Genomic DNA, 23,924 nt, shown 5'->3' on the forward strand with positions numbered 1-23,924 from the left:
ATTAAAAACGGGTCACTCGTCACTCAAGTATTTTAAGTCGAAAAACGCTCGACATGTTTCACTCCACCACCCGCGCCCAGCCATCGCGCGCGGAGTTCTGCGCCGGTCCGCCAACGCGAGCTCCTGACGACACTACTCGCTATGGAGTGAAACATGTCGAGCGTGTTTCGACTTAAAATTCGTGACGAGTGACCCATTTTAATTTTATACCTTTAAACGAGCAATTCTTGTATAAATATTTATATATATATCGGGGATCTCGGAAACGGCTCTAACGATTTCGATGAAATTTGCTACATGGGGGTTTACGGGGGCGAAGTGCATATTTAGATGTGATATGTGAACTTATGTGATTTAGTGTACTTAACTTATGTATCATGTATAGTATAGTATTAAAAGTTTGTTTATACTTTTAATTCATATTTTTCTACATAACCATTCGAGTCTATTTTAATTTAAGGAACGTTTATACAATAAAACACTCAATATTTTGAAGAAGTTGTTTATTTACTGAACAAAATAGGTACAAATTATTAGGTATTCTATTGGAAAACTAAGAACGATTCACAAATAAATTAGTTAATTATTATAAATAAATTAAAATTAATTTAATGTATTAAGTATTTACATTCAAATAAAAACTATCAAAATCGTTGCAGACTTATCTTGGTCTAACTCTAGACGGTTTTCTGTACATTGCAATTGATCTCATTTATATAAAAAAAAAACGAATGCCAAAAAGTTACTCAAATTTAATCTTCATACTTTTTACTTTGAATAGTTTGAATGTTCGGTTTAAGTTTAACCTTTTCGACGCCGTGTCAAACACAAAAGCTGTCACGCTGACGCCACGTCACCGAAGTGTCAAAACTGAAATTGAACTTTATGCATATGCACGTAGGTCTATGTTGCTCTGTGGTCTGTGACCGATTAATCGCTCTTTAGCGTTGAACCTACGGTGCGGATATATCGGTCATTGGCGTCCAAAAGGTTAAGTGTAGGTTCAGTCTTCGACGACAGTTAAGTGTCGGCGACCCAGGCTATCTTGGCGTTGTTGCACACCTCGATCTTCTTCACGATGGTCGAATGGTGGCCCGAGAGCGCTGTGGAATAAAATAACGATGAATTAACAGGTAAGTACTCTGTACAGGCATACTATAATTCCTGAGATTAGATTGCCGAGCCGGCTCTTTTTTTGTCGGTTGTCTTTGCCGGTGGTAAACAAGCATACGGGCCGTCTGATGGTTAGCAGTCACCGTAGCCTATGGACGCCTCCAACCCCAGGAAGCTTGCGCGGTGCCGACCCTTTGAAAACCTGTACACTCCTTTTTAGGGTTCCGTAGCCAAATGGCAAAAAACGGAACCCTTATAGATTCGTCATGTCTGTCTGTCTGTCTGTCTGTCCGTCCGTCTGTCCGTCTGTCTGTCCGTCCGTATGTCACAGCCACTTTTTTCCGAAACTATAAGAACTATACTGTTGCAACTTGGTAAGTAGATGTATTCTGTGAACTGCATTAAGATTTTCACACAAAAATAGAAAAAAAAAATTAATACGTCATAAATCCCCTGAATACGAAACCCTTCATGGGCGAGTCCGACTCGCACTTGGCCGCTTTTTTTGATGAACCCAATACTGTAACTCCTTGAGAAAACCTCGGCTGGGAGCTCGTTCCACAGCCGGAGCGTCCGCGGTCCGCTTTTTCAATTAAAGATTGTTATTTTGGCTACTCCCCCTGTGCAGCAGTGGGACATAGTCTCGTACTAATGATGTAAATGAGTTCAGACACTTACCCCTCCATGTTGTATAGTGGGGCTGGCCGAGGCCATTGCCACCTGAAAAATACATTAAAAATACAACAGTTATTATAGTTATTTGTTTTGTATTATAGCAGTGGTGGGCAAAGTACGGCCCGCGGGCCAGCTCCGGCCCGCGAATGGATTTTATCCGGCCCGCCGCCAGTCCTATAAAATAATTAATATAGGGCATTGGCCCACGATTCAAAAATAAATCGCAAATCAAAATAAATTTTGGCTACAATACTGGCCCTCCACTTAAATTTCCTAAACTTTCTGACCCCCTATGAAGAAAGTTTGCCCACCACTGTATTATAGTCACATTTTTCCCGAACGTTTTTGGCCCTACGGGAACGATATAGAAATATTAAAAATCTTGTAAAAAGCTTTAAAACTTACCAATGACAAAACAACTAGCACTTTCACCGACATCGCCGCTTCTCAAAGTCAAACAACAACACTTGCCCTTATATATTGCAGTTCAACAAAAGATGCATCTTGTTGTCACAGTTGCTGCTAATATAAAATAATTATTATTTTAATTATCGTCTACAGAACATTTATCATGTAATAAATGTGTTTAAATAGTGCCATTTTTTGGCCTTGCGTACCTAATGTTTTGCGGATCAATTCAAACAATGCTTCATTATTTTCAAATTATGGCTTCAGTCCAGTGGGACTAGGGTTACCAGATGACAGGAATTTTCCTGACATGTCAGGAATTTTGGCCTTTTGTCAGGAATGGGGACGGAACACGAAAATGTCAGGATTTTTTTGAATTGATGGACTTTATTATAAAGTACCTTTCTATTTACTTAAATTAAACAATTAATCAAAAACATTGTAAAAAAATAATAAATGAGATCCACTCAACTTATCAATAACTTATTATTATTAATTAACAAATCTTTAATCAAGCATACATGTCGCGCGCGGCTCGGCTCAATCGGATGGCCATCGCTAACGGCTAGAGACCCCCCCCCACCCCTGTCGTCGTGAAAAATATGAATGTCAGGAAAAATATTCGAAAATCAGGAATTTTGTCAGGAAATTCTAAGTTTGTAACCCTAAGTGGGACCATTTCGCCAGTATCAAGGTAATACGACTAAAATTGTACGGTTAGTACAAGACAATATAGGGTGATTTTATAAAGTAAAGCGATAGCTGGCCTTTACAAGAAGCACGTGGACTACCGGCCGTTGACTTCAAAATGATGGTTAAACGTGCTTCAAGATTAATTCTCCATTCACTGCACACTACCACATTAGTTTACTGTATAAAAAACAACGGGTTGCACTCAGGAAGTGCCGGCAGAAGTGAAAACTCAATCACTATTGCAAAATGTCTGCAGCACTATGTATAATTGGCCTGATGACAGTAACAAAGAATCATGGAAATAATGGTTTCAAAGAAACATATATGTTAATATGGTTCTAAAAAATGGCCCAATCTCAGTATAAACATTAGGATGATTAATATATTCAATAAAATAAAAGTAAGGAGGACGAGGGAGGAAAATAAAAGTGCAAAATTCTCCAATTTGACTGAGCTAAGGAGTGACGTCATCAATCCATAACGTATTTCTTAGAGCAGCATAAACAGAGTTACTAATGTATTGCAGAAAGTTTTTTGACATACCTATATTTGTATTGCATAATGTTACTTGGCAGAAATGTCGTTTGGCAGAATTACCTTTCGCATCACTTCGCAGAGTTTTATAATCCAGAACCATTTTTTGGCATACTGTTGATGATCATAATAGTATTTTAAACGAATATTGATTTCGCAGATAAATGTATTGCATACTATTTTGGTGGCATAAAGCTATCAAGTTTAATTAAAGGTGATGTTATAAATGGTTTTAATTGACTTACCAATGTGCTGCAGTACCTAGTATGCTCTAACATAATCTGTTTTTATGGCAGTTGATCTTACTTTCCTGGTAGCCGTTCGTTTTTGTAGGAGGTCGCAGCTCTAACCTAACCTAACCTATTTTTCTGACAGCCATTCGTTTTTGTAGGAGGTCGCAGCTCTAACCTAACCTAACCTATTTTTCTGACAGCCATTCGTTTTTGTAGGAGGTCGCAATTCTAACATAACCTAACCAGGGATCGGAACCGGTTTTTTGCAAAAACATCGAAATAACCATATTTTTGGAATTATTTTATACTCGAAATGTAGGACTCAGTTGTGTGTTTAGGAAACGACTTCGTATTATTAGATTGCCCAATTAGAAATGAAGTAATTAGCAAAGAACGAAAAAATACCGTTTCCGTTCCCATACAACAAATACCGATATCCGATCCCTGAACCTAACCTTGTTTTCTGGCACACGTCCAATTTTGTTGGGGTCGCAGTTCTTACTTAACTTACCCCACTTTTCTGCTAGCAGAAAAAATCATTATGCCATAATAAGAGTATGCTGCAGGATGGTTATGGTACATAAAATTATGCTAAACGAAAATCGACAACAGTAATCTTCTGCTTAATGATATGCTGCAAAATGTATTGTATGCGTAGTAAATAGTAATGCCCAGTAATAGTTATGCAAAATTATCATTCGACTAAAAGTGTTTCTGCGATACATGTTATGCGAAATGTATTTCTGACAAACAATATTATGCCAGATGAGGGGAACCCGCATAGACAACCTCATTGACCGTAATCCATACATCCTCACCAAAGAGTTTGGAGGTTCAAAAAAAATATTATGTCGCCACTAAGCATTTATTACGTCCAAAAAATATTATTACACGATGTAAAGTAAATATTTATTTGTAATTAAATAAATAAAATGCTAAATAATACGATATTTCACCAAAAAACTTTTTTAATTATTTGGCTGAATGGAACTATCATTGCCATGTTGGCTGTCGTAAGTACTCGTAACCAGAAAAAAAAAAGTAATGGCTCCTCTACACGATGGGCCAACGCCGGCCACTCCAAGGGACGCAGCCATGCGGTAGAATGAGATAGCAATATCACTTGCTCCCTCTAACGCATAAATGCGTCCCTTGGAGTGGCCGGCGTTGACCCATCGTGTAGAGGAGCCATAAAACCGGCGCTCGGTGATTTTCACTCAGAATATGCATGTATCTAAATAATTCATCTTAAATTGCAACCGTGTGAGAGTTTTTGTATAAAATGAGTTATTGTGATTAATGTTTGTAATATATTTATGATCCCTAATCATAATATATGGTGCTGAATTAACAATTATCATTCGGATTCAAGGGAAAATTCGTAACTGTAAGTATGTAAACAATGTCTATCACTATCACCCTTCCACCAACTAATTAATGACGTCACAAATGGCGTCACAAATATTATTAGGTGAAAAATTAAAAAAAAATCATAACTCCGAAAATACGAAAAATCGCGGAACATACATGGGGGTGATTCAGATAGCCCTCTAGGTCCTCTACCTCCCAGCTTCAGTATATCACTACTTCTTGGGACACCCTGTATATAAATAAATAAATAAATAAACAAGAATTGCTCGTTAAAGGTATTAGATAATATATTAATTAATACTGGAAACTTACCTTTAAAACCCTTCCTTACCTTATAGTTAGTTGTCAAGACATGTCTTTAGTCTATTCCCTAAAAAGCATTTGTGCATACACGCAGTATCTTTTTGGCGATTTTTCGATACTTCGTATAATGACCACTTAAAAAATACTAAATGAAATATAGTGTTGCCAACCTTATTTTAAATGTCATGTCTGACAAATAAGTGAACCATAGAGAGGTTTTTTTTTAATTTCATTCATTCTTTTCCCGCCCGTACCCTCCATTTTTGCTACTTCTTGAATTAAAAATATTTGTTTAATTTACAATTTTATTTCAAAGTAAGGCTTGGTCGTAGAAAAAGTATTGTATGCAACGTTCTTTAACTGAGTCAAAAAATACTCGTGGCGTCTTTATTAACAATTTTTATTAACTCACGCCATGACGCCACTCACCTTTTTTGACCTCTCTTAAACAACGGTTGCATAAAATACTATAATTTGTTACCTGTTTTCTACGTTTCGACGCAGCTTACATTGGTCATGTGGTCATCATCATTAAATATTATAAAAGAAAGTCCCCTGCCGCGTCTGTCTGTATGTTCGCGATAAACTCAAACTACTGAACGGATTACCTATCAATAGAGTGATTTTTAAGGAAGGTTTCGGTGTAGGTATTATAATTTGTAAAGCACTATGACTGCACTTTGCTTTCAACAGTCATCGACTATAAGAGACGATTCTTACTAACTCATACTCAATAAAATTGTTTTGTTTATAAGAGCAACTTCCATCTTCACCAAAACAAAATAACATATATAGAGACGCTTTATTTTTAAATAACAAATAACAATTATTTGTAGCAGCATCATCTATATAGTGTGAACACCAGCGCCATCTAGTATATGTTGTCGTCGTCTTTATCTAGATCCCTGGTAAAATCCCCTTTTACTTCTTTTAATTACAGTCGTATTTTCTGTAGTAGTATCTATTTCATTCATTGTCATGTTAACAGTAAAAGGTTTGTTATCACTGTCATTTGTTTTATCTTGCGTTTTATTTTCATCGAATTCTGTTTTACTTGCTTCATTCAAGGTAATTGCGTCCTCAAAGCTACTTAAAACGTTAACATTTCCTTTAACTTTGTTTAATAAAAAGTTGATTTTGCTTACTCTATCATCGTTTGCTTTATTCAAAGTTTTATCCACAATTACTGATTTTGTTGTTTTATCATCATTTATGTTTGTTACCGTATCATCCCTAGTGTAATTTGTAGCATCATCAGCTCTAAACACTAAACTAGATTTTTTTGTAACTTCAATGCTAATTGCACTTTCAGAACTGGCGCGTGAAAAATATGCTGTGTTATCTCTCTCAAGGGACTCTGAATCCGGGAAGTGATGCTTGTGTTTAGCTTTTGACGACCTTAAAGGAACTTTAGCACTTTTAGCTCTAAAGTTTTGCTTACTTGACTTATCATCGATATTACTCAGATTTTTTACATAGTCAACTTGCTCTCTTACACCGTCTATTTGCTTTTCTATATTTTTAATCAAATATTCTACGTCTGAAGGAGCTTCTGAATTATCAATTGTTACTGTATCGTTTTTACTATTTTTCCTGATGACTTTTTTATCAACTTCACGGTCGTTTTCAAAGTCTTCGTTAACTTGTTCCCTTATATCTGCCATTTGCGTTTCTAACTTTTTCAACATATTTTTCACATCGATGTTAGATCCTTCTAAATTCTTAATTTCTAATGTCTCGTGCTTGATATATTTCCTCATGTTTTTTTCACTGTCATTTTCAAGTTTACTGTCGCTTTCAGCTTCAGAATTATCAATGTCTAATGTGTCATTTTTGATATATTTCCTGGTGTCTTTGTTTTCAAGTTGACGGTCATTTTTAAGTTTACTTTTATTTTTGAGTTCACTGCCGTCTTCTACTTCTGAATTCTCAATTTTTAATGTGTCGTTTTCTATATACTTCGTTATTACTTTGCTTTGAAGTTGACGGTCGATTTCAAGTCCACTGTCCGTTGCAGAGTCTGAATTATCAATTTTGAATGAGTCGTTTTTCATATGTTTCCAGCTGACTTTATTTTCAATACCATCGTTTGTACGGTGCTTTTCATCTTCAGAATTCTCAATTTTTAATGTGTCGTTTTTTATATATTTATTTATTCCTTTGTTTTCAAGTTTACTTTCTATTTCAAACTCACTGTCGTTTTCAGCTTCTGAGTTCTCAATTCCTAATGTATCGTTTTTGATATGTTTCCTAATGACTTTATTTTCAATTTTACGGTAATTTTTAAGTTTACGCACGTTTTCAAGTTCACGGTCGTTTTCAGCTTCTAAATTCTCAATTTCTAATCTGTCGTTTTCGTTGTATTTCCGGATGGCTTTGTCTTCAAGTTTACGGTCATTTTTAAGGTCATGGTTGTTTGTTACTTCACGGTTGTTTTTAATTTTACGGTCGTTTTCTAGTTCACGAACGTTTGTAAGATTACGGTCGTTTTCAAGTTTATGGTCGCTTTCAAACTTATGGTCGATTTCAAGATCATGACTATAGTCATTTTCATAACTTTCTACACTTAGACTTTCCCCTGATATATTTGCAACGGTAACACTGGCTATTACTCTTTTGTCGTTTTTGGCGTTTTTTTCTTCTTTCGCCTTCGATATATTTTTTTTCCTTATCGTTATGAACCTATAATGAAACTGAACTTGATTAAATAACATTATGATTATTTGGGCCTATAATAAACTCAAATATCCTTTAAATAAATACCTAAAGTGTCATTCAATAGAACTTGCTAACTATGTTAACAAACCGCCATACTAAAATTGACACTGAATGTCAATTTACTAGTAACTTTTGTTTACATAGTTAGCGAGTTCTATTGAACAACACTTTATCACATACACAATAGTTAATCTTAAATTTTTAAACGTCACTTAGGCGGCAGAAATTTAAAGCGAAATTATAATGGCAGGTTTCCCGAAACCTTTTTATTCAACAAGAATATAATATTCGATAACTTTTTGAGGTTAAGCTAACACTAGTAACATTAGTTAGGCATAGATAAATAAATATTACACGACATCTTATACAAATCAGCTCAATAAGGCTTTCTAGCTGTTGTAGGTACTAGACGACGATATTTAATAGATAGATAAGTTCTATAAGGTTTACGTACAGGATTATAATTTTGGCTTACCTTTCTACAGATAAATACTTTGCCGTGGGATGATGTTTGAAAACGACCGTATGCTTCGTCAATTGTTGTTCTTCTTTTGTCTTGTCCGGTTCTTCATAGTTGTCATATGAGTCTTCAGTTGAATGGCCTCGTAAATCAACGTCTTGGATATTCTGTCCACCCGTTAGTAACTTTAAATCTGAATACGGTGATTCTACAGGTTTTTCTGGTCTAGTCTGGCCTTTTGGTCTTTTAGTTTGGGTGATTGAAGGTGTAATCTTATTTTTCTTTATATATTTTCTCGATGCCTTTGAGAACTTTTTATCTTCATTACTTTCAACTGTAGTTTTGTTTTCAGATTCAGGTTCAAAGGGCGGATTTGTGTCCTCATCAGAAAGGGTTAACCTGGTATGTTCCTTATATTTGTATAATTTAGTAAAAGCTGTGACAGCTTCTCGGTCTTTTTGGATTATGTTTTTATATTTATACCTTTTATTTACGTGCTGGCTAGCATTGTACGTTTTTTTAGTTCTTGAAATTGGCCGTACATCACTAATTTCTTGTCGCTTTTGTGCATTCAAACTTAGTCTGTTTCTATAAAAGTGTTTGTCATTTTCACTTGTATATTCATCCTCTTCTAGTGAAGCTACCGTTGTTGCACGTGTTTTTCTATTCCATCTTTTGCTACTTGATACTCTCCAGTAATCTTTGGCCATATCTATCAGTTGACGTTTAATGTTATCGTTGAGTTTATTAAAATGATCAAAAATTAAAGATCGCAATGTCTGTCTTAGCACGTCATCTAAACTCACATCTATTGATCTTCCTAATTTTTCTAGATCTCTGATTACCGCTCGCAACTTATCATTTCCACCGATGTACACAAAATCTCCAATGTCAAGTAAATCATTTTTTTCTCCATTATACTTTTTATTTTCAACGGCAACAATGGCTGTTCTCAAATGCTCACGCAACATATCAGCCGGCATTTCTCTAAAATCTTCCAATTTTTCGCTTATATGTCTTCTCATATTGCCACTACCAAACAGCTCATGTAACTCACCATTTTTGTTAATGTATCTCCTTGTTTCATCTCCAATGACAGCAAATACATCTTCAAGGTCATTATCGTTGTAGTTTTTCAATATCTTAGCAGCTTTTGATACAAAATCGGTAAATGTAATATCGTGATCACGAGCACTACTTCTCCTACCATTTCCGGATTGAATACCTTGTTTTATTTTTTCTAAAGCGTTTTGCACTTTTTCGATGACATCAAGGCCTGATGATTTATCCCTTGTGCCCCCGAATTTCATTACTGTTTCGAGAGCTATGTTCACTTGTTTTTGCTTCACCGTCATGACTGTGTTTACTGTAACAATCATCGATAGTTAGGTGCGATTGTCAACTTTTTTATAACGGTTCCTTCTAGACTAGAAAATAGTGATAACTAATATCGTCAATGCCAAAAAATTAAAATACCTAAATCTCACATGATTAAGCTTCTCTATTCAAATAATATTACTAATTTTATAACTGTGTTTGCAATATACATAAAAAATAGCTTTAGATTAGAATGGACAATTAATATAAATAAATTAGGTAGGTAGGTACAGTCAAATAATTTAATTTCCTACCCATTTTGTATTTTGTCACCGTGTTTATGCATTTATCTGGTCCAACCTTTGTGATTTCTCCGAATCGAACCGTACATGAGAGGCATAAAGTCGGACTTTGACATGCTACACTCAACACTCAGAATATTTTAGGCATAAGGTCTCGTTCAAATCAAAATAGTTAGGTATTTTCGATACAGGTGTGAAAAAGAGGAAATTCGAAACGAGTTGCGAATTACCTATTCGCACGTGTATCGAACAACGTTTAACAGTACATATGGCACTTTAAAGTTTCGACTTTCGACATACGCACGAAAAGTGCTATTTTACGCACTAGTGCGGAAAAGTAGCCCCATACGTACATACTGTAAAGTATATTTTTACTAAAGTTATAGGCCAAACGTAGCATCGATTGTAGACCTCAGTACCTACATTGTTTTAATTTCAACTCGATACCTCCACGCGTTCCCGAGATGAAAGGTCTTGATCCTGACATCAGATAGGCGGACGGACGGACAACAAAGTGATCCTATAAGGGTTCCGTTTTTCCTTTTGAGGAACAGAAACGTAATAATCGTAATTTATGGTAATCGTGGTAGAGAATGCCTTAAGGCGTTAAGTTCACCATTTTTTTAAATTTTTTAAATTGTGCAACAAAGTTTATAAATAAATAAATACCCAAAACACTAGCCACCACTATGCACACGATAGTTTTCATTTTACACATATAAACTGAAATCGATTTCTTGCAAATAAATCATAATACATATTATGAGTTCTCTAAGTTATTTCGCAACCCACGTGGAGCGCTAAATGTAATGCGATTTTCAAACTTGCTCATATTTGATCAAACCTTGTTAAAAAGCATTTCATTGAATATAATGTTGGCAAAAAAAGTGTACCAATAATTCGCCATTATTAGGTACAAACAGCAACACTCCTAACTGTACATCGGTGGACCTTATTACATAAGGCATAAGGTACAGATGACCGATGTACAGTTAACAGTGTGGGCGATGGTACACATAACTTTGCTTTAACTAGCATTACCTAAGTAAATCATAATTCCGCTATTATTTTGTGTCATGGGATTCATGGGTGTATTCAACATTTAGGATTTCGGATAATTTTTAGTATAATTTTATAATAAAAAAGAACAATAAGGTGAAGTCGGAAGCGGGCATCAAAGATAAGTTATTTTTGTGTGTTTTTTTGAAGTGAAAACTTCTTTAGCGGCGTTGTGCACTTTTTGAGGTGGGGAAAAAATGTTAAACTCGCGTGAGATCACGACGCGTGAGGTCACGTGACCGTAAGACGGACCTGTTACATGTAATGTCATTGAGTTTTTCTTTATTGATTTAAATGCCATCTAGTGAGTTTCGCTCTAACTGGTATTAATATAACTCGAATAATAACAGTGATGTGCTTAGGGGTTTCAAGTAATGCGACGAAATAACGCTAGATGGCATTAACCTCAATTATACATAGTGCATTTTGCACTAGTCATTGAGTTTTCACTTCTGCCGGCACTCCCTGAGTGCAACCCGTTGTTTTTTTTTGTTTGTGAATTCAATTGATATCTATTTTTTTGGTAAAATCATTATTTTACTTGGGTGAAGTTCGGAACCAACGGCGAAGTTAGGGTTCCGTAGGGGTAGATAAATTAAGTACCATCCCTGATTTTCAATGAATTGTAACATTGGTAACGGGGTTTGTATATGATTTATTTCATGTACTTAGATTCCTCCAGCCAACACGCATAGAAAGCCACCGGACTACGTGTAAGCCGGAGTAAAAGCAAATATTTGGAATGTAACTTTGGAGGCACAGAAACAACTGGGTGCAACATTTATATAGACAATCGAGCATTACCCAAAGTGAACAGTTTCAAATACCTTAGGGTCGGTACTTACTTCTGATGCAAAAGTAGATAAAGACGTAGATCACCGTATCAACACCAGATGGCTTAAATGTAGGTCATTATCGAGTGTCCTCTGCGACACAGAATAAATAATAGTTACTAGGTACAGAAGACTCACTCTCTAACAAAACGCGTCTGTTACGATCAGCACAGATATGGCCGCTAGGTGGCGACAGCGCCACGCGCGGCTTATGGCTAGCCACCAAAATTGGTGTGGAACGGATGTACTTTTAGCTACCTGTAGCAAAGCAACGAAATCGCGGAGTGAGCCATACGCCTGTCTGCGATCAAAAATGCCCATCAGAATAAAAGGGAAAGTGTACAAAACGGTTGTTCGACCAGCCATGACATACGCAGCAGAGTGCTGGACCTATAAGAAAGTACACGAACAAGAATTCCACACAAGCGAGATGAAAATGCTCAGATGGGCGGGAGGAGTGACTCGATTGGACAGGGTCAGAAATGAATTTATTAGGGGATCGTTTAAGGTAGCAACCCATAGCTGAAAAAGTAAAGGAAAGCCGTGTGCTGGTATGGCCATATCCTTAGACGTGATGATGACCATTCTGTTAAAAAGGCCCTAAATATACCCAACCAATCCCGGGGCAGGGGAAGACCACCCAACACCTGGTGGTCAGACATGCAGAAAGAGATCCAGAAAGAAAACCTGTGTACGCAGACAAGCCAGAACAGGGCACTCTGGCGCAGACATACAAGGAGACCCGACCCCAGATAAACTGCGAAGAGGAACAGGCAAAGAAGAAGAAGAGATTCCTCCAGCCAAGCACCTATGTTTTTATGAATCAAGATATAAATAAATAGGTTATTACTTATTATAATGATAATACTTGCAAGTTTGATTAAGTAAACATCTTGTTTACGCCGAGCAATTTCAATAATATGTAATTAGTCATAGTTTTATTATGAGATACTGCGTAATCTTAATTAAAAAATATTTAATTATTATTACACTTTCATTGTATAGTACATATGGTGCTAATTTACCGCCCTAGTCCGGTAATTACCATAATACGTGCCTATGTCGAAAATTTAAAGGGCCATATGTACCTACTGTAAAACGTTGTACAATACACGTACGAAAAGATAATTTGCAACTCGTGTCGATTTAAAGCACTCCCTTCGGTCTATTTTAATTTACCGGATTTCGATGCGATTTTCCTATTTTTCGGATTTGTATCGTAATGTACTATTATATCATGCGTAATTGCGTAGTTAAAAAAAACATACATATGACTACATTTTTATATTTGCTTTTATTCGGTTATATTATGTCATGTCTGTTCTCCGCACTAATGCGCGCCTCCACAAAGTTTGCGGCAGTAGAGTTATTGCTTACTTCTACTACTGTTTCATTTTCAAGGTCTTCAGCCTTAGCCTTTTCACTTGGTGACACAGAAGTTTCGTCATGTCTATGATTATCTTCGTTGACAATGTTGACATTATGGGTATCATTGACTTCAAACGATTCTCCTTTCTTTGATATGTCGATGTTAACTGTATTATTATTCGAACTTTCTGATGTATTCTCTTCATGTGCTATTTCCTTTTCATCGTGAGCGATTGTTGTGTCAGAGGCATTTGTAGATGTACTTTCAGTAACATTTTCATTTGCTTTATTATAGTTAGTTTCAGTTTCTGAAGAATTAGACTCATCTGCATCATATTGAGCTCTAAATGAGAAGGATGTGTTGGATTCCAATGCTTCAGCGTCAGTAACATTTTCAGTTCTGTTACTTGACATAGATACATCTGTATTTTCTATGCGTTTCGAATGAGTTAGATTTTTGACGTATTCGACTTGATCTTTTACTGATTCTATTTGTTCTTCTATATATTGAATAATTTTATCTAGGTCACCGGATTGTCCTGGACTAGTGTCCACTGCAAACGTATCGTTTACGTTGCTTTTTCTTATAACTCTGCTTTCATCACTGATTCTGGAACTATTACAGAAATGTTAGTAGGCGAAAATGACCCAATTTCATTATTTATTAATTAGTTTAATTTGTTTTGAAACCAAACAGTCTTAAACATACTATAGTGGTAAGAATAAAAGTAGCATTTCACAATTTTTACATGAATATATTATTATGTATTTTTGCAGAGGCATGTAAGGTCGATACGGATAAGTGTGGCTGGCCTTCACATTGAGGCTTGTTTACCCATTTATTAGTGTTTATTGTGAGTTCGTAGTCGTACATTTGCTATTTGCGTATATAGGCACGCTTAAGGAGCCCACTGATTAACAGTCCGCCAGACGATATCGGCCTGTCAGTTGTTCGGAACTGTCACCTTTTGCGTTGTACTGACAGGCCAATATCGTCCGGTGTCCAGTAATCATTGCCCCTTTGCCCGTATTAACCTAACCTATAAATAGAATAGAATAGAATAGAGAGCGTTTATTCGTGACCAAAAATAAGTAAAGAAAACAACAGGTAACATAACAACAAAGTCACGAAATGGTCCCGACTCAGCATGGTGCTAGCCTGGCTAGGTTAGCGCTGGTCTTCCGTCGGGGCCTTGATCTGGAGTTATAAAAAGAAATCAAAAGACACACCAATATTATGACAAAACAGAACAAAACGTGGGTCGTGGTTAACGACTTAACTAAACTTAAAAAAAAAAACCTAGTTTTCATTACTGCCTTAAAACGAGGTAATTCCTCACTGTTAAATGAACTCAGAATAAAGTGAGAGCTAATGATGAACATACAAAATACACAAGCATCTATTTAACCCTTTGGACGCCACGCAAACCTTGTCGCAATCATCTGGTGTTGCGGGTATCCATGGGTGATGGTAATCGCTTACCATAAAGCGATTCGTCTGCTATTTGCCTCCTATATCTTAAAAAAGGAAGGTTGATATTGGACTGAAGCCGCGCGCGTCAGATGACTTCTTTGGCGGTCCAAAGTTAAATAGTATAGGTATTACCTACTTACTTTTCTGCCGAAACAAAAGTTATGTTTAATCGTCCTGGTGACTTCCGAGACAACCCAACATCGATAACATTGCTGTGCTGTATTAGTATCTCCTCTGTACTCGTTTCGTCTTCTTCTCTATCTCTATCTAAAGATTCTAAAGTATCGAACTCCTTAGAAGTTATTTCAGCCCTAAAATTTAAGTTCCGAGTATGTTGCCCACCCATTACAACCTTTTCTTCTGATTCAGTAGGCTTTAACGCAGTTTCAGTTGACTCTTGTTTACTGGTTCGGAGATGCTTCCTCTTTTTACCAAAAGGTGAATAACGCCATCTGTCGGGTTGGTTGTGACTTCCATCTGGTTTATTTTTAGCCCCCGACGGAGAGTGAAATGAGGAATACGAATTTTGATTTGATGGTGATTTGTTTGCAGCCCCCGACATAGAGAAAAGTGAGGCAAGTCCGGAAAGTAGGCCTTGATCTAGTTCTGGTTTGTTTTTAGCCCCCGACGAAGAGAAAAGTGAGGAAAGCCCGGAAAGCAGACCTTGATTTAGTTGTGGTTTGTTTTTAGCCCCCGACGAAGAGAAAAGTGAGGAAAGACCGGAAAGCAGACCTTGATCTAGTTGTGATTTGTTTTTAGCCCCCGACGGAGAATGAATAGAAGAAAACGAATATTTATTTGACTGTGGTTTATTTTTAGCCCCCGACGGAGAGTGAAATGAGGAATAAGAATATGATGATGGTTTATTTTTAGCCCCCCACGGAGAGTGAAATGAGGAATACGAATATGATGGTGGTGTATTCCTAGCCACCCACGGAGAGTGAAATGTGGAATACGAATATGATGGTGGTTTATTTTTAGCCCCCCACGGAGAGTGAAATGAGGAATAAGAATATGATGGTGGTGTATTTTTAGGCCCCCACGGAGAGTGAAATGAGGAATACGAATATGATGGTGGTTTATTCCTAGCCCCCCACGGAGAGTGAAATGAGGAATACGAATATGATGGTGGTGTATTTTTAGGCCCCCACGGAGAGTGAAATGAGGAATACGAATATGATGGTGGTTTATTCCTAGCCCCCCACGGAGAGTGAAATGAAGAATGCGAATATGATGGTGGTGTATTTTTAGCCCCCCACGGAGAGTGAAATGAGGAATACAAATATGATGGTGGTGTATTTTTAGGCCCCGACGGAGAGTGAAATGAGGAATGCGAATATGATGGTGGTTTATTTTTAGCCCCCCACGGAGAGTGAAATGAGGAATACGTATTACCGGCATTAGTTACTAGTTTTTTTAGTGTATTGCCGTTAAAAAAATTTGGTCTTTTTGATGTATATGTCTTTTTTGTTTGTGCTGTAAATCTATGGAAATATGTATGTTTGCGTGTTGTCCACCAATTTCCCGCTCGCATAGCAACAGGGTCCTTGGGTCCATTGCTTTCAGTAAACATTCGCCAATATTGTTTGAACATATTTGTTAATTGAGTTTTTACATCATCACTGAGCGATGCATAATGCAAAAATGCAAGCGACCCGAGTGCGCCTCTTAACACGCTCCCTATATTATATTCTTTCCCTCTTCTCAGTTTCTTCAAATCACTAAGTGCTCTCCTCAATGTAGCACTAGCGCCCTCGTACAAAGTATTCCCAATTTCAAGTAAGTCAATATTTTCTCCAGTTTCCCGTTTGTGTTCTATGAAGGCAACCGCTTCATCTAAATACCTACGCAAATCATCAGCTGCCATCTCCTTGTTATCATCCAATTTGTCAGAAACGTACCTCCTCATATCATTATCATCGAATAGCTCTCTTAACTCATTCTCTGTGTTAATATATCTTCTTGTTTCATCATTGATAACAACGTATGCTTCTTCGAGATCATTGTCTTCGAGACCTTTTAGAATTTTAGCGGCTTTTAAAATGAAATCAGTGAATGTGATATCGTTTCCGCCGCTTCTCCTGCCGCTGGTTCGCATGGCATCTTTGATTTGATCTAGGAAGTTCTGCACCTTGTCGAGGACGGCTAGGTCTGCTGCGCGGTCTTTCTTGTCAAATTGAAGGACTGTTTCAAGAGCGACGTTCAGTTGTTTCGGGTCCACTGCTTTCACTGTGTTTACTGCAACAAAACGGGACAGAAACTGTGAAAATGATTCTTGAAGAAGCCGAAATTGTATGGCTGAAAGTAGTGTTGACTTATTTTTGTGAAAATCATTCACCCCGGATGGCTTAGGACCGTATGACTGAAAAAGTAAGAACCACTGCATTCCGAAAAAAAAGGTACTTAATGGATTAAAACTAAAGCAAAGACCCTAAACACGGATAATATCGTACATTGACCCACCATTACCTATCTCTATCGCACGCGTATAATATATATTGCTGTCTCGCCGATGACGCCGGCGGTCAATGCTACTGTGCTTCTCCGAGACCACGGGGACAACGCCGTCCTCGAAACGTCGGAGGTAATTTTAAAACTTAATTTATACGCGATTAAGTCCCGTTTTAGTATATAAACATCTGGCAAATAAACATTTCTATTCTATTCTATTCTAATAACGTGTAAAAATCGTAATAGTTAATACCTCACTGTTCTCAATTAGCTTCATGCATGACTTGTTTTTTTATTTTTGAATCGTTATTTATATCGTTTCACCACCGGAAAGCATTAAAATACTTTTATAAACCTTCCCATTATTTTATTATAGTATTTTATGTAACCGTTGTTTAAAAGAGGTCAAAAAAGGCGAGTGACGTGAGTAACAATTTGAGGCGAAGCCGAAAATTGTTAATTAAGACGCCACGAGTATTTTTTGACTCAATTAAACAACGTTGCATACAATACTTTTTCTACGACCAAGCACTTACTTTGAAATAAAATTGTAGATTTTACAAATATTTTTAATTTAAGAAGTACCAAAAATAGAGGGTAGGTACGGGCGGGAAAAGAATGAATGAATGAATGAAATAAAAAAAAACATGTCTATGGTTCACTTATGTGTCAGAGATGACATTTAAAATAAGGTTGGCAACACTATTTCATTCAATATTTTTTAAGTGGTCATTACACGAAGTATCGTAAAATCGCCAAAAAGATACTGCGTCAACTGCGTGTATGCACAAATTCTTTTTTAGGGAATAGACTAATAAAAACTTGTCTTGACAACTATAAGGTAGGGTTTTAAAGGTGTGTGCACGACCCTTTAAATGACAAGTAAAATTACGAGAGTAGGAAAAAAATTATTTAAAATGTTGATAATTTTTGAGCGGTTGAAACGCTCATAATTTTTTGCGCGAATTCGACGCGCGTGATGACGTCACGCGGTTTCTTTGCATGCAACTGACGTATGCCGTTTAATTGCTACTCAGAATTCAGATAATAATGCCATCCCTTTCACTCTTGGTTGGTCTTAACAATTTGTTGCAACGAGTGACGTCACGTGACGTTTCGACCAATGGCGTTGCGTCTCGCTCACTAGCTTCACGCGGGAAAATTTTTGTACTTTTTATTTATTATTTTAGGCAATTAAATGATAATTTAATAACGGAAATGCATTTGTAACATGATATAAGGGTAACAAACATCGTAATAAAAATATTTCGTTTAAATATAACCAGTGATCAGAATTGGTAGTGCCATTTCACGGGTCTTCGGTGCGTAAGCTTAGTATGGATATACCTTTTCACCCCGGGATTTCATATTACCTACTTCAATTAAAGACATGCCAAGAAATATTTTTGTGAAAAAAACCGGCCAAGTGCGAGTCGGGCTCGCGTTCCAAGGATTTCGTACATTAAGTCCGACTCACGCTGACTGCACATTTCTAATAGGTTTTCCTGTCAGAAAAGAACTATTAAATAATTACTACTATTAATTGTGTAGGTAAAGAACTATTTTGTGTATTTTTTTCAAAATTTTAGACCCAGTAGTTTCAGAGATAAGGGAGGGGGGGGGACTATTATCTTGAATAACTGCTAAACTATTAATCCAAAAATTATAAAAAAAAATATATTTGAAATCCTTACAATGAGCTCTTTTATTTGATATGTAACACGACACGATATAGTTTGAAAAACTTTATTTTTTATTTAATTTTCTCATTTACCCCCCAAAAATGGCCTCCATATTTAAAATTCATTTATTTGCGTTACACGTCCATCTTTGGCTCACAAACTTACATATATGTGTGCCAAATTTCAACTTAATTATCCAGTAGTTTCGGAGAAAATAGGCTGTGACAGACGGACGGACAGACAGACGCACGAGTGATCCTATTAGGGTTCTGTTTTTCCTTTTGACGTACGGAACCCTAAAAATAAGAGTCTTGGAATCCCAAGTCTTATCCATGTTAAGTACAATGTTTGAGGTCATTCACCCCAAATGGCACTACCTATTCCGATCATTGAATATAACCTTCATGCATGAGGTCTATTACCCGCCCTTCCTGATTCCCCTTCTTCCCCTAATTTTACCCCAACGCACCGGAACGGAGTAGGTATTTATCTTATCTTTTTGCTGTCTAAAAGTTTATCAGTATGTCCATCTGTGGCATCATAGCTCAAAATATTTAAATGTCAAAAATACAATAAATTACCTATTATACTGGCAACAGCGATACACACAACGGCTTTCATTTTACTGAAAATAATTCAATAAGTTGCAAAATAATCGTAAAACATTTATGTGTAAATACAATAAAAGTTAATATCAATAATATGTTACATACTTTCCATTGTTAAGGGGGTGATTCGCTCCGTACATTTCTTTTCAGCCTCCAGGGCCCAGGCTCGGAATCAGTATTGAACTACCGGTTAATCTTCTTTCTCGCGTTGTCCCGGCAATTTGCCACGGCTCATGGGAGCCTGGGGTCCGCTTGGCAACTAACCCCAGGAATTGGAGTGACCACTAGTTTTTACGAAAGCGACTGCCATCTGACCTTCCAACCCTGTGGAGAAACTAGGTCTTATTGGGATATAGTCCGGTTTCCTCACGATGTTTTCCTACACCGAAAAACGACTGGTAAATATCAAATGATATTTCGTACATAAGTTCCGAAAAACTCATTGGTACGAGCCGGGGTTTGAACCCGCGACCTCCGGATCGCAAGTCGCACGCTCTTTCCGCTAGGCCACCAGCGCTTCCGGTTAATGGTAATACCGTTCCAAAACCGTTATATTATTTCGTTCATTAACAACCGGATGGAACGCGAACTAAAAAAAATAGATCTCTATCTATTCATCGGTAAAAAGCGGCACCGGTATTTTATATTTTATACGGTTCGCGGGGAACAATGTAATACCGGTTTACTGTGGGTGGTGTTAAAAATACACTATTTTTTTCACCACACTAGCTTGTAAATGTTAAGGCTCTCAAGCATTATTCTTCAAAAAAGAATGAGAAGTTGCATTTAATACACAAAAGTGGCCAGCCTGCTGGGTACACTGCCTGCTGGCGGTGAGTTGGAGGGTGTATTTTATTTGTAGGTTTTTTTTTTGTTTCTTATTAATGTGTATTTTTAGAGTAAGTGAGTGGACGAAGCCTGTTGCGGATTTTATCGCTGTAGTTTTTTGTGACGATGCCTGTAGTTGATTGTAAATTTTTGTTTACCTCATGAAGCCTGCGTTGCGGATATAAAAGTGGCAAAGTAATTTGTTGTACATTTTGAGTTGTTTCCTCATGTTGGCTGGTGGAATTTATTTTTAAGAGATTTGCTTTTTGTATCACTCGGTAGCAAAGTTTTATTAACCCTCGTGGCTTGAAACCCTAGCAACTAGTATCTTCTTAGTAGTTTGTGCTGGCAACGTTCAAGATTTCACTTTTCGAAGCAGTCAGCTAAATTTTGGAATCCTTCGCTTACTTGCACTGACTTAATATAAAAGAAATAGACACACAAAGCAGAACAAAAACGTCAAGAAATGTGGATCCCAATGACGTTTCGCACCATTTGCATTGATGATAAAAACGCTTACGTAAAATTTGAGTCAAGATAAATGTTTCGTACAGAAAAGAGCTTAATGTCGTAAGCATTAAGTGTCAAATTTGCAAACATAAGTACCAACACCGTTAAAAAATTTAGTCCGATGGCACTACGTAACGTATGTACGTCAAACAACGTCAAACGAGAATAATGAACGAATGGAGTCACTTTGGTACACTTTAATATGTATTACTGTACAGGAAAACCAATTGAAGTAATAAATAAAACAAATTTAATTTAATCGGGAGCTCAAATAAAATTAATTCGTGGTTCAAATTCAAACAAATCAAATTTTTAATTCGTAAGTATACGTCTTTAAATACTAATTTCCTTGAAATAAATTCTACTTATTAAATAACTGTGTATTTAAGATCTACATTTACTCATAGCGCGGGTGCACGGGGACATTTAGATACTGATTGGATTTTTTTTATAAAGTCTACCTATACTTTATAAAAAAAATCCTGTGGTTGTCACTGTGTTCCGACAGGTTTAGCATTTACAGTTAGTCGATATAAGCCCTTATTGGTGGTGTATATGTCGGAAACAGGGAAATGGGCCGAACACACAAGTGCCGTTTTGCCTTGTTTAAAACTGCATCACCCCTATCTCTTGCTATAATTAAATAGCAGTCCACTTTGCACGTCGCATAGGTTTTCTTGGAAATCTTGAATTTAAACATAATATTATTTCTTATGAATTCCATATAAAAATATAAAAAAATATTGACCTCACATCGACTCATTAGATTTTTGTTCCTTAACATCCCTTCTTTGGTACTAACAAATTAATTTATTCAAATCCATAAAATTACCACCAGATTACATAAATTATGTAATGCTATCCAAAGAACTAACCGAAAGAAATACATTCCATCCTTTTTCCTTGTTTTATCATTGTTATTTTTACATATTTTAACGGCACATTTCGTAATTGTTGACAACTTCACATTTGAGCGTTTCAAACAAGACTAAACGAAAAAGTAATGCATGATCTGTTTTGACATCACTTTTGTGGGGCCATTTTTGGCGGCTGATTGGGTATCCAGTTCTTTATACTATATCAATGCTTACTTGGGTATTAATATTAGCACGAGAAGTTAAACATCAACTTTGCCGCCTTTTAAAACAAATAACTAATTTATAATGGTGACGACTGATGACTCGGTTAAAAAAGACATAACGGAAAATATAAAGCATTTATTTTAACATATTGTGACATTTGATTATATACAATAACTACATACACATTAGCTTATCACAACAGATAATTATAGGTCCTACAACCCCGTCAAGCCCATAGTCCTATTTTTAGGACAAAATGTAATCATTACTGCCAAAAAAATACCATTAAGGGGCCCACTGATTAACAGTCCGCCAGACGATATCGGCCTGTCAGCTAGAACAAAATGTTGACAGCTCCGAAGAACTAACAGGCCGATATCGTCCGGCGGACTGGTAATCAGTGGGCCCCTTTACTGGCACAAAATGATTTATCCCTTATTACAGAAAAAAAAGGCAAATTCGAACCTACATTTTTGTGTAATATTTTATTTAAATATACTTACCAAATCCTTTTTAAGAGTTTTTATAGATTTTTCAGTAGCAATTTAGGTAACGGTATGGAAATCTGAAGTCGACATTTCATGGTTAATCATTAATTTAATACAACTTATCTACTTTAAGTAAGTATATAAAAACAAACCAATGTCCTAATAAGTACTAGGACACAGTATTTTTGTAATATTAAAATTTCAGGCACAGACATAAGACCTATTTTTATGATATAGGAGATAAACGAGATAGCAAGTAATCACCGTCGCCCATGGACACCCTCAACACCGGAGGGGTTGCATGTGTGTTGCCGGCCTTTAAGATGGGAATACTTTTCTTGAAGGTTTAATTAAAGTTCGTACCAGTCCCGAAATTGTGACGTATTACTTTGTTTTCCTTAACTAATAGTTTCTATTATAACGGATAGAATGTTCTTAGTCAAAACATTTAAAACTTAAATAAATACATCTCTATTTAATAAAAATAGCTTCTTTTTCAATAATGTTTTTTTTGTCATTGTTAGATATTAGACGCAATTTAAAGCCGATTTATACTTATTTGTATTATACGGTCGCACATTTATTCACGCCTGTGACGGCTGTATAGGGAGTATTACTGCAATAATCTGCCGCCAGAGTGCAGCACTAGTGCACATCCTAAACCATAGAGTAAATTACATGTAGGTACATTTATTTAAATTAATCTTTATTGCACAATACATGAAGGTATTTATGTAGTCCGAACTAGGCTAGACATTGTGATGCATGTGAAGTGGCCTACCGCGAAACGCGAAAATCGAAATTTCGTTATCTGCCTCTCTATTTGTGTAGGCCCTTGATTGTGCTAGTGATGCCCTCTACGCAGAGTTTAGAGTTTAATATTCCCTATTGAGCCCGCTTTCCGTGCCGTATTCATACTCAGACAGCGACCTTGTCAGAAGAAAAACTGTACCAAGACGATAGAAAAACCAAGGCTCGGACAGGGCTCGGATACCGGTTAAATTTCCAAACCGTTATGATGTACTTGGCGCAAAACCTTTTATTTTCGGTTTTGTTCGTAATACCGTTATTTTTAAACCGGTTTTTAGGGGAACGCTTTCATAAAGTTCTTGTCACATTAACCGGTTAAGAACAATTATAACCGGTTTATTCCAACGCACGATAAACAAACTCTGTTTTCTTTAATTCTGGATTTGTAACAAACTTCTGCTTCGGGAAAGACGTTAATTTCATTCAGTGCTATAATAAAATTAGTTCCAAGTGCAAAAAATATATAATGGGTAAAGTATAAGTAATTTATATTTAAATGTTTTGTTGCAATCAAATACCTAATGGTGTGATTATATTTTGGTCTGTAATGTCATCATCATCATCCTGGCGTCAATCCCAGCTGTGCCCCCGCGCGGGGCGCGAG

At 36.6% G+C, this 23,924-nt stretch overlaps 1 protein-coding gene and 1 long non-coding RNA gene across 2 annotated transcripts in view; one reads left to right on the plus strand and one right to left on the minus strand.

Moving 5' to 3' along the window:
- Positions 1-23,721, plus strand: part of LOC134660300 (uncharacterized) — a 209,307-nt gene extending 185,586 nt beyond the window's left edge. Inside the window, exon 2 of the long non-coding RNA XR_010097868.1 lies at positions 23,494-23,721. This is a non-coding gene — a long non-coding RNA (uncharacterized LOC134660300). The remainder of the gene's footprint in view (positions 1-23,493) is intronic.
- Positions 15,731-19,642, minus strand: LOC134659955 (uncharacterized). The gene is made up of 3 exons (XM_063515652.1): positions 19,576-19,642; positions 16,477-17,099; positions 15,731-15,784 (listed from the first exon to the last, which is right to left on the minus strand). Exons 1-3 carry the CDS (start codon positions 19,613-19,615, stop codon positions 15,731-15,733), a joined length of 717 nt encoding a protein of 238 aa, XP_063371722.1. The 5' UTR covers positions 19,616-19,642.
- Positions 23,722-23,924: the final 203 nt, after the last annotated feature.

Source organism: Cydia amplana, chromosome 26, assembly GCF_948474715.1.
Source record: "Cydia amplana chromosome 26, ilCydAmpl1.1, whole genome shotgun sequence".
NCBI classification, from domain to species: domain Eukaryota; kingdom Metazoa; phylum Arthropoda; class Insecta; order Lepidoptera; family Tortricidae; genus Cydia; species Cydia amplana.